The sequence below is a fragment of the Euprymna scolopes genome, chromosome 38 (genome assembly GCF_053919585.1).
Source record: "Euprymna scolopes isolate OS-2025 chromosome 38, ASM5391958v1, whole genome shotgun sequence".
Lineage (NCBI taxonomy): Eukaryota > Metazoa > Mollusca > Cephalopoda > Sepiida > Sepiolidae > Euprymna > Euprymna scolopes.
In genome coordinates, this window is record NC_136519.1 from 55,853,428 (window position 1) to 55,866,486 (window position 13,059).

General features: G+C 28.1%; 1 protein-coding gene across 1 annotated transcript in view; it reads left to right on the forward strand.

The window, feature by feature from the left end:
- Positions 1-13,059, forward strand: part of LOC145263154 (DNA-directed RNA polymerase I subunit RPA2-like) — a 143,923-nt gene that overhangs the window by 96,780 nt on the left and 34,084 nt on the right. Inside the window, exons 20-23 of the mRNA XM_080120152.1 lie at positions 3,192-3,299; positions 5,522-5,698; positions 7,341-7,424; positions 7,873-7,918. Coding sequence (XP_079976278.1) covers positions 3,192-3,299; positions 5,522-5,698; positions 7,341-7,424; positions 7,873-7,918 — 415 coding nt within the window. The remainder of the gene's footprint in view (positions 1-3,191; positions 3,300-5,521; positions 5,699-7,340; positions 7,425-7,872; positions 7,919-13,059) is intronic.

A 13,059-nucleotide genomic window follows, 5' to 3' on the forward strand; every position in this document is an offset into this window, starting at 1 on the left:
GTTTTGGTTTTTGAATGGTGCTTGCCTAGTTTAGACAATTATGAATATGTCATTTTAATAATTTTTTTCATTTTCTGTTATTTATAATAAAAATATACATACGTTTCATGAAAAACTTTCTCGTTTTCAGTAATTAAATCGAAATATTTTCAATTAAACAAGTACCCGGATATATGTTCTTTTTCACTATTTACTTTTTTTCATAGTTCTTTCCGGAAGTAATTAATATCTAGTTTAATTTTTTTATTTATTCCTAACTTTGGCCAGAGTTTAAAATACTGATTTCTCCCTCGGATTTTAATGAGATGCGCAAAAAAAAATGGTGTCTCCATTTTCGACGATAAACTGTAGAAGTACCGTCTCAGGAATTATTAAATAAACAACAAAAAAAGATTTTTACAGTGAAATTAATTTTTTCATTTACACGCCACGTGCACATAACTTAACTATATTTTCAGTTCTTATTCTGTAATGTACAGTGTAATTAAAAATAATTTAACAAAATCTTCAAATTTATCAAAAACTCCCGATAAACAAAAAAAAATGTACATTTTTACATGAAATTAATTTTTTTATTTACACATGACTTATTGCACGTAACTTAAAACTTAGTTATGTTTTTTATTTTTATTTTTTTAAGTAATGTAAATGTACAGTTTAATAAAAAAAAAATAATTTAACAAAATGTTAGATATATCAAAAACGCTTGACAGAATATAAGAGAATTAAATAAGTAAACAAAAAAATGAGGCACATTTTTTAAAATGAAAAAAAAAAAAAAATTTCCATCAGAGTCACATGCAACTAAATGTTTTTTTTGGTTTAAAATGTACCCAGTTTAATTTTTAAAAGATAATTTAACAATACTGAAGTTTATCCAACCAAAAGAAGATATTGAAAATAAACAACTGACATTATTTTTTAAATTGTAAATTTTCATGTCTTTTATTGACGCACTAAAAATATTATTTTAAACAATAACTTTCTATAACTTTTAAATAAACAAAAACTCGCTTAAGAACTTTGATATTAATGAAACAAGTTTGTTTACGTTTTTGTTCGGTCGCGCGCCGTGTTCGTGCTGACAGTTGATTTTCGTGATAATACTTCTTACTTCGGTCACTTTGGGATTAAGTTGTAAATCTCAATGTGTAGGTACACTCACTTTTATTAGTGGTGCTCCTTGATTTATGAGTGTAGTAATATGACACTAACAGATTATTAAAGAGGAGATATTTCTCTACAAAACGATATAATTTTCGGAATTTTTTCAATTGAATTTCTTTCCTATTTCTTTCACTGAAGTTTTCAAGTTGGATTTTTTTTGTGAAAAACAACTTAAAACCCTTTTTTAAGCTCACCATATTGATAAGTGACCTTTTTTTCTTTAAAATGGTATTTTTTTATATGTAGCGACTCACAATATCGTGCTCACCAAATTTGAAAAACACCAACATTTTTTTGTGTAAAAAATAAAGCAGCGTTCACCAAAATTAGTGACATAATTTAAAGTAGCCTGAAAAAAAAACTATTAAAGTCACAAGAAAAAGAATTATATATCTATAAAACAAATGATTAAATTTTATTTAAATCAAAACTTTATCAAAATAACCCAAAAATAAATGAGATATCGCAAGTTGAAGTTAAGGGAAATTTAACAAATTTAACTGGTAAATAAATACTAGTTTTCACATCCTAAACTAGACTAGTTTGGGATACCTATTATAAATAATCTGGGTCCTCTAATTCACACATCTTTGTTAGGGTTTATATATATTAGTTCACTGCGTGTATTGCCCTCCACCAAAAAAATACAAAAAAAAACCAAAAAACTGTATAAAAACAATTACAATTTTGTGAAAACAAATAATCTCACAAAAAAATGAAAATAGTGATCATGTGATCTGCTTACAATGATGTCCACATACAAAAATTTTTCTTTGTGCTCAAAATCAATTTTATTACTAAAAAGTAAATTCGCTCTTTGATCTTCTTGGCAAGCATAAAAAGATCAGAATTTTAACATTCTCAACATAGGGACAAGACAGTAGAGACAAAACAACACACTCCATTGCACTCTGTTTCCTTTTGGTCCATGGCAAGGGAAGAGCAAATGACTTGCTCACATACTAAAAAAAGGTAGTACACACTCACATATTCTATTACTCATATACACATTTTAATTATTCTACTCATGAGAAAAGTTAACTTTTCAGTGCTTGTTCATATTAGTGATCTTTTAAACCAACGCATTTCAGGTGTAAACATTATTACATACTTAGATGTCATGCAAAATTAGTATAAATCCCAAGAAATGATCCAGTAGAAGATGTACTAGATGTATTTTTAACAAAAAAAATCAGCCAGAATTACATTCTGAAATGCGTTGGTTTAAAAATGGCAGATCCTTGATTTGTCAATTGAAGTTGAAGGTTATCTCCCTTGTTTGTTATACAGAATTGGTTTCACATTAAATCATACAATAAAATTTGATAATTCAATAAATTAAATTTTTACTGTAATTCTTTTTTTTTCTACTGGATCATTTTTGTAATTTTTAGAATTTATACTAATTTTGTCATGACATGTAAGTACATAATGTTTTCACCTGAAATGCGTAATCCATGTAACACTCACCAATGTTTCTAATCAATATATCTTTCATTCACCTGTGAATTTGTATATGTATATATAAATGTTATGTTCTTAACCATGTTTTCTCTCTTTCAGCATTCACAATTTTATCTACTTCCAACACTTATCACCTTGTCCGCAACAGTGAGGGAGAGATCCTTCTAGACTGGGAAGATTTTAATTTTTGTTCTAATCAAAAGTGCACTTTCTTTTCTTTTTTTTTTTTAGACTGAAATTTTCGTTACATTAAAAAACAACTTTGTATTTAATGCTGGCTGCATGGAGAAGCAAATAAATTGTCAGCATATGTCTTAGTACATTTCAAAGATGCAACTATCGTTTATATCCTGTCCGAAACAGGATCCATGCTACAAATCTCCCATTTAGTTTATTTATCATGAAATCGGTGGATTTCTAATCTTTCCACATCAAAGACAAGTTTTTAATATCTTTAGCAAAAGTCCACTTAAACCAGACAAAAAGTTTGTTCTCATCAAAAGAAACAATTTTTGAAATTCATTGATTCCAATTCCAAGACATCTTTTTTTTTTTTTCAGATTACAACTCATGTTGAATTAAAAAAGCAGAATATACTGAGTTTACTTGGTAATCTAATTCCATATTCAGACTTTAATCAGAGTCCAAGAAACATGTACCAGTGCCAGGTAAGCCTAACTGCTTCATTTATTCTTTATACTAGCAGGGTTACCCAGCATTGCCCACGTGGAAGGAGAAGATAAAATAAGAGTTCACAACATTGTGTTGATCTAACAAAAGTCAGACATCTATTCAAGTGCAGAAGAAATAATCATGAGCTACATTATTCAAATCTTCAATGATGTACTGCCTTCATTGTCAGTTTCGGGTTTCACATCATATTGACTCAGACAGCAACCCTGACCTAACTCCAGATATGCCAAATCATCTCCTTATAAGCACTAGCCATTTTCTGTCAATTGCATTTTAAATAATTATTTTTTTATTCAAAATTTATTTTTTATTTTAGATTTTTAAAATAGTTTTGCCTGCATTTTTAGTCTAAGCTGTTCATGTCTTCCTCTTGTTATTACAATATTTAGCAATAATGTATTCTCTTTATTAAAAAGAAAGGAAAATGGGTATATCTGTTAAGTAATTATCTCCCTTACTTAGTTAGTACTTTATAGTCAGAGACAGCTTTTACACTGAAAAATTAATCATTATCGAAATGAGTGACATGTTAATCTTAATTTTTTTTTTCACTGTAAAGACTCCTCATGATACAATTACATGAATTTTATAAAATTTGTATGAATTTTAGGTTTTAATGACAATCCATCTCATCAATTCTAACCTTTGAGGTAACAAATGATTACTCATAAGTAAAAAAATTATTAATAAAATATATAATAGATAAAGATTATAAAAACTATGCTCATAAATCATTATCACATAAATTTAAGTAAGTTATCCGCTTTTGTCATAGCCAATATATGAGGGATATGTCATATTCTTCCATGTCTTTGTTGGAGATATCAGGAAGATTCTTTATGACATCAGCTATTAAAATAGATCATCTTTATAACCCAAAGATGTCATAAAACCTAGGTACCTTATATAAGGAAATACTTTTCAAAATAAACATCACACAATATTCTTTTCAACATTGAAAGTTAGCACAAAATTGTAAACATTTCTTCAGAAATAAAATGAGAGAACAGAGAGAAAAGAAAACAGAAGAGAGAATAAGAAAAGAAAGTGAAAAAAAAAGAGTGAGAGAAAAAAGAAAGTGCGGATATTCTGCTTTGCTATTATTATGATTACAATCATGAAAGGGGTTTATGGTTACATGTGTGGCAGGTGAGAATAAAACCATATTGACACATACACCTTGTTCGAGTTTATGAAAATGTTAATTTACTCACAAATCAAAAAACTCTTAACATATGCCCGTTTTATTGAGTAGCTATTCACAATGTTATGGTCAATATGGATCCTATTGATTATTAGTTAGGAAACCCTGCTTTATATAATGGTATTAAAACCATACTCTTTAAAATTAAATTTCTGTAAAATTTTCTTCACTGGAGTTTGATATTTTTTATGAAAATTAACTTGATATTTTTTATGAAAATTAACTTAACATTCACCCAATAAATTGAAGAATAACCTTTTTTATTAGATGGAATGATTTTTCAAAGTGGATTAATTGTGTTAACAACATAGACATTAAAAGGCAGGACTAAAAATTTTAATGTTGAAAAAAAAAATTGCAGAACCAAACGCATTTGTCATTAAATTAGTTACATAATTCAAATCAACTTGCCAAAAATAACTAATCGTACAAAAAATAACATTAGAAAGAGGAAAAATTAATTTATTTACATATTAATTTCATAGATATAACCTAAAAAGTAGTTGATATTTTACAAACATTTCATTGTTATTAATCATTTCTGCAGCATAAACAGGCCAGTTTGACATTGTTACTAGAAATAATTTACAATGTCGTTTTAGTACCTAAAAAACTTGACGATTTTTTTTTTGTCTAAAAATTATTTTCAAAGGTCTTTTAACTTACCTCCCTTTTGCTAAATCTAAATCTAAAAAAAAATCAAGCAATGTTTTTAATTAAAACAGATTTGAGTATTAGATCTGCTTACAGGTTCAATGTGTGTGCATGAGTAAATGATAGTGAAAGCTACTGATGTTAAGCCAAATCTTTCCTTTTCATATTTATTTTGGAATGCTTATAATAAAATTTTTCTGCAGAATTAAATTTCAAACTAAAATAGATTTTTGCATGTATTTTGTGTTTTGAAAATTTAAGTGAAAAACTTTTAGGAAACAGACATTGATTTACTTAGATTTTATAAATGATAAACTATATTTGAATTTTTGTCTTCAGATGGGAAAGCAGACAATTGGGATGACACCACATTCACTTTCGCAGCGAAATGACTTCAAGATGTACCGCCTCCAAACGCCTCAGAGTCCAATCGTGTACAATAAAATATATAAAGAATTTGAAATGGATAACTACCCACTTGGGACAAATGCTATTGTTGCAGTACTCTCATATACGGTAATTGAATCAACTCATTTGGCAGAATTAATTTTTTAAAATGTGTTATCTCCCTTTATAAAATTGTCGGTTCTTCTTCGTTAATGTAGACAAATGCAAAAACTGGAATTGCTTCTACAATATAAAGACGAATTTCAAGTAAAACAAATGGTACCTACATAATTGTCAGTTATCAAATAGTAAACTATCCAAATATGAAAAACAATAGGGTTGAAAAAATAATTATCCATGAAAAAAGAATTCTGTAAAATCATGATTTTCACTACATAAATCAAAAGAATATATTTACCTCCCTTTTCAGAAATATAAGTTTTGAATTTCTAGTAGAAATTCACGTCACGTGACAGTAAAATCAACATGTCGGACAAATCATAACCTTTATTCAAGACAAATATTCACAAATAATTCTTTTTCTACCATATCATTTTTTGTAATATTTGGATATTTTACTATTTGAGACTTGACATATACGTAAGTGTCATTTGTTTTTTTGAAATTCAATATTTTTCCGTCGTTATACTGTAAAAGTATCAAATTGAAATATTGAATTTTAAGTGAAACCAATGGTATCTACTAAATTGCTATGTTATAGTAATGAACATATCCAAAAATTATGAAAAACGATAGGTAGAAAATTATTAATGAAAATAATTTTCGAAGACAATGAAAATTGAGTTGCCAAAAAGAAAGCAGAGAATTCAAATCGTAGTAAAAGGGAGGTAAATCTTTTCTGAAAACTGAATATCTTTGGCCAATTTAGTAAAACTTTTTTTTTTTTTGCAAATTGTCTTGGAAAACTATTTTCATTAATAATTAATTTTCTACCTTATCGTTTTTCATAATTTTTGGATATTTTCATTACTGTGACCTCTGCAATTCAGCAGATACCATTGGTTTCACTTGAAATTCAATATTTCAATCTTTGAATTTTGCTACAATAAGGAAGAACCAAATTGTCTTCCCTCTACACACACACCTATGTAAGATGAGAATCTGCCAATCACTATGCATCATTTAAAATTTAAAAAAAAAAAAAAAAAAAAAAAACGATATCTTTTTTTAAAAGAAAATACATTTTTATTTAATAAGCTTGCTCTCACCAAATCAAACATGATTTCAACTGTGGGTGCCCATTTTAAATTGAGATAAATAGATTAAAAGTCTCTGACCTAATTGTTTCTGCATTGTCTGCCAAGCTTTAGTCTCTGTTACCACAGTGTTGCATCACTTGCATGTTTTCCAACTATTTCCATAAAATATGCTCCAATAAATTTAGTGCATATAATGCATAGAAACAATTTACATTCAAGCAATAAACTACTTTTTCCATCAAAATTGTTGTTTATCTCTACTTGAAATCTATTTGATTAAAAAAAAATAAAAAGTTATGAAATCAATTCTGTGCTTTTATTCAAATAATAAAAATATTTTATACATTTCTATTTAAATTTAATTAAGCTTTATATTTTTAACATAACAATAACATTCAATTTCAGAATAATTTTTAATATTGAAAATCATTCATTGTATTAGTTCAGGAATTTAAAAAATAAATTAAAACTTTCTCTGTTCATAAATACATGTACAGTTTGATTTAAATTTTTTATGCAAGAAATGCCATTTTATTAACTTGATTTTCTAGGGTTACGACATGGAAGATGCGATGGTTCTCAACAAAGGTTCAGTTGAACGGGGTTTCTCACATGGAAGTATTTATAAATCATATGTAAGAATCTTAATGTTTTCATCCAAAATCATTTCTTTATATATATTTTAAAGTAAAAATTAATTTCAATCATTTTTAATGTATTTTTATGCCTAAATTCATTCTGGATATTGTTTTTTAAATGAAAAAACTGTATAACTTATAAATACATTTTCATCAACTATAAGAATTTCAAGCAGATATTCAGTAAAAAATATAATTTCTAAAATCATTTTAATTGGGTTTTGGGTCATGAAACATCATTTTGTATTTTGAATCATATTTAATTAAATTCTTTATAATATTTTAAAATAAATTATCAGAAACAAAATATGATTGCAATTAAATCTACTAAGTAAATATGAAATTTACTAATCAGTGTTCTTAGGTTATATTTAATAAAATGTTCAACAAAGATAATTTCTTACATTGATACATGTTGAACACTTTGAATTTTTTTTTTTTTCAGAATATTAATTTGAGGCAGAACCAGGTTTATCAGCAACACAGATTTTGTAAGTAATTTTCCCCATTCATCTACAAAGGGTTTTGTAATTGATGCCAGAACCTATGAAATTGGCAATACCATCTTATTCAAATCATATTGGATCTATTCATCATCATCACCATATTATATGCTGGCATTTGTTGGACCGCTTTTAAAAATTGATTTCCAAGCTAACCTATCTCTGGCCAGGCTTTTATTCCTTTTTCTTTCGAATGCATCCTTATAACTTCCTCTAATGTTTCTCCATCTATCAACCCAATATCATTCATTCTTTCAATATGATCAAAGCAATGAAATCTCTTGTTCTGAATACATCTCATCATACAGTCTAGATTTAATCTTCCTCTGAGCCTCACAAATCAAAGCCCGTCTTTTTTATCCATATTACACATCCATCTATCTCATTCTCGTATCATTTCTCTCCATTTATGCAATACATATCCTCAATTCTTACTGGTTAGGTTTCACTTCCAAATGTTATCACAGTTAACGCACAAACTGATAGACTCTTTTTTTGGTTGACATTTGGTGCTATTAGACCAGGCTGCCTAAAGATACGGGCTTTTTGACTTAAAATGCACCAAATGTTGATGTTATTGATTTACTATCATGTTATGCAAAACGTCAAACAAAATTTTCTTAGACAAGTTCTTGTTGAGTTGTAATCCTTAATCAAATTCTACCCAATTTTCACCACCAACAATCAATATGCTGTTGTCTCTGTAACTACCTTACATGCATTAACTCTTATCCTAGAATGGCTTTCAGGCCTTGATAAGAAGTTTTGTAGAGAAAGTAGTTTTGGGGAAGTCATACCAAAAATAAATGTTCACAAAGTTGAATGTATCTTTAATTGTTATTTCTTCTCATTCAAGTATGGCTCATCCTTAGTTTTGTTGGGGTAAGGTCAGGTTCATTGAATGAAAATTCGGGTCATGGGTGCATCAGTGTTGTTTATTTTACATTTGTTATTTTTTTTACTTTTTGATTATTTTTTTTAATTTAAATAATTTTTATTTTAGAAATATTTTTTTGTCTTTCCTCTTGTGTGGAATGGATAAAAAAAAAGATAAATGTAAAATAAACAACACTATGCACCCACAACCTAATTTCCACTCAATGAACCTGACCTGACTCCAATAAAACTAAAAGTGAGCCACACTTGAGTTAGAAGAAATAACAATTTAAAGATATATTCCACTTCATAAGAAGAATGTTTATTCTCGGAATGGCTTCTCCAAAACTATTTTCTCCACAAAATTTCTGATAATTGGGAAAAGTAAAATATCAAATAATAAGACAACTATATAAAAAACACAGCAATTGTTGGTGACCTCATATATATATATATATATATATATATATATATATATATATGAGCAAATAGTTAATAAAACATGTTAAAAAACACTTTGAAAAAGAGTTAAAAACATATTTAATCTGAAAAGGAAACACTTAATAAGTGGATAGTCCTTAATCCGCGGAGTTTCAAAGAAATACTTTCCTTCTCATCAGAGGGTAGGAAATTAGCAAAATGCGGGATCGGATTTTGCATACGAAAGTATTTGATGAAACTGCAAGTAAGTCAAAGATCTTACTTGATAACAAAAATTGAAGCAGAGGGAATATGGTGAAGAGAAAGGTGATTTCACGTGAATGGATTTTATATATATATATATATATATATATATATATATATATATACTAGCAGTCTATCCGGAATTGCACAGTCATAAAATACGCTTAAATATAATATTTTGATTAATGCAGATTTCTTATTCGACTCAATATAGAATAATGATTTAAAAAGTTAAAAAAAAAAAAATAACACATGTGCCACCATCGAAACCAAAACATTTTGCTTACAATTTACTTTTTCCTTTGACGTTAATGCCTGAGCTATTAAGACATGTTTGCTGCAAGGCTAAAAATTAAAACATGAACCAATAGCTATTATGTTCTGCATGGACATTCGTTATGCCGTCATCAACCTTCACCTAGCTAATTCCATTTTTTGAATTTTTACACTTTTGCACTGATTTTCCCTGGCTAAAACCCAAATATAAAGTTTCGTATGAGTTCGAATACCCTATAAATTAAGTTTCATCTCTGTAGACCAGAAACTGACCGAGGAGTGTGGTAGGCAAAATTTTTAAACAAATGTGTGTATATATATATATATATATATATATATATATATATATATATATACACATACACACACACATAAATAAATATATATAGAAAGATATTTTATCGTTATTTTCATGGCAGGTGCTCGTCTGAACTCCAATCTCTGGTCCCCCCTCGCCAAACTTTCACGAAAATCACCCGTCTAGCTGAATCCACTGTGAAAAATTTCCCCCACTCTATATCTGTGCCTAAATCAAAACGCGGATTTCATGAGCAAAGCTTCTTTCTTAGAACTGCACGCCTGTGGAACTCTGTTCCGTCTGTCTGCTTCCCTCCGGACTACAACTTGGATGTCTTTAAGTCTAATGTTAACAAATTCCTTATGAACCGCCCCCCCTAATTAAACACTTCATAAAATCTCCTCACTAACGTGATGTACTTGCAATAACCCTTATCCCTGAGTGGCTTCCGGGCCTTGATAAGTGGTGATCACTGTGTAAAAAAAAAAAAAAAAAAAAAAAAAAAAAAAGAGGTATGTGATTACTATAACCTTTTTACGCAAATATAAATTATGTAATATCTGCATGAATATAATTAATATAATTACACATAATAGTTAACTAAAAATGATCATCCCATAAGAAAAAAATTAAAATGAATGTTTAAAAGAATATGCAAATTAGCTAGATCTTTTGCAGATGAATGCAATTCCACAACTCTTATATAACAAAATTGTATTTTCTTTTTAAATAAATAGAAAAAAGAGTTTTTAATATGAATATCAATACATCCCCATCCTCAATTCATAGGAGTATATATATATATATATATATATATATATATATATATATATATACTAGCAGGAATACCCGATGTTGCCTGGGTTTTTGGAGGTGTAAAAGAAAAAAAGTGTCAGTAGTGTGACGAACCTGAAGGTGGAAAAGAAAGTTAAAGAAAACGTGACATCTTATCGTTACGAGGCCATAGGAAGTGAAAATTTAGCAATGCCAATCAAAAAGTTGACTTCACAAGTAAATACACAGGTGCAAAAATGAAGGGAGGCTGAAGGCCAGTTCAGCTTTCTCCCATTTTATTTGTTTTCCCACAATGTTGGGGAAACCAAACTCCCTCGAAAAAGGTGAGCTCTGAAATGAATAGAAATTGTCTGATATCAAAAAATGTGTGGTTCACTGGACATTTTGCTTTAAGTCAGTCCTATTCAAATGCATATAAGCTTGTGACTGAAAATGGTAGGAAATTTGCACAATTTACAGACCAACCCATCTTTAAAAAACTGTATCTTCAGATCTTTTTAAGATATTATGATGAAATTTTGAACATATTATCATAATACCATGAAGGTTCAGTTAATGTTATTTATGACCATCTCACTTGGTAACTTATGGACTAATTAGCATATTCCAGTTTCATTTTAACAGCTTTAAGTAGAAGCATCATAGAAACAGTTAAGAAAAATGGTAAGTAAGGCTTTTTCATCATAGTATTTTTCTGATGGGCATTATCATTTGCCATTATAACATGAAAAATCCAAGATGGCCACCAGGAAATCGAAGATGGCCACCATGACACGATTCAAAAAAATTATTAACAAAATATGGCTTGTACATATCAAATGAAAGGAAATTTTATACAGATCAAAACTGTTTTCAAATACATTAAACTACTTAGCATACTAATTAGCATAATTAAGTTTCATTTTAATTGCTTTAAGTAGAAGCATCATAAAAGCAGTTAAAAGAATGGGAGGTAAAGCGTTATCATTATGTGAAATATTATTCTGATGGACGTTATCATTTGTCATCATTACACCGTGAAAAATCCAAGATGGCAACCAGGAAATCTAAGATGGCTATCACGACATGATTCAAAGAAATTATTAACAAAATATGGCTTGTAGCGTATCAAATAGAAGGAAATTTTGTACAGATTACAATTATAATGTTTTCAAGTACATTAAACTAATTAGTATAATTAGATTTCATTTTAATGGCTTCAAATTACGGTGACAATTATTGGGTGAGTTTCTACCACTATTTTGTATAATTTAATATTTTTAAGTCAAGTTACATTTAAGTCAAGTTACATTGTGGCTATTTTTTCTTGTTCTTGTGTAACGCTCGACACTACTTGTTTTTTTAACAGAATAAACATTTACAACACTAAAAATTTATCGAGGTAGGTAGAAGAGTAACTTGCCTTTGGTAACATTTATGTGTTATATATTTGTTTTTTTACCACTTTTTCATACCTCTGTGGATTGTAAAACAAACCCAATAAAAGTTATTCTTTTACTTAAGTTTGTGTGTTTTAACTCATTTAAAAGCGTGGTCATTGTCAGTCGTTCTTTTTCAAAGAATTTATTTTTTTAAAATATTCTTTTCCTTTCCATGATTAAAAATTTATGTTTTTTAAATAATAACACAAAAAAAAAAAAAAGAATACTTTGTATTTATAAGTCAGTTGACAAACGATTTGTTAACAGAATTTTTGTGCACGTCTCGGCACACAAAAATTCTCATGTTTATATGTGGTTGTCACTACTTTTATCTACTTGCGCATAAAAGTATCCAATTCTTTTCAAATTTTAGGACAAAAGAAATTAATATATTCGCTATAAAATAGTTTCTATTTTTACTTATCTTTGTATTACAAAGCGTTAACTTTAAGATATTTGCAACTCAAAAATCAAGAACAGCAACAAAAAAGAAAACAATGTTCATTGTCTGTTATACTTTTTTGAAAAAAATATTCTTTTCCTGTCCATAATTATAAATGGTACTACTACAGTTTATCGCCGAAAATGCTATGCTGGCATGTTTTGTTGTTAATAGTTGGATTTGAGTAGTGATTTCTTTGAATATACAAATCACAACAAAAATATTAAAATACCATTTTAAAGTAAATTTTATTGTGAATCCAGTTATATAAGTTTATTTTGATGGACGTAGGAGAAATGTACTTATTACTGATTTAAAGATTATGAGTATCAAATTA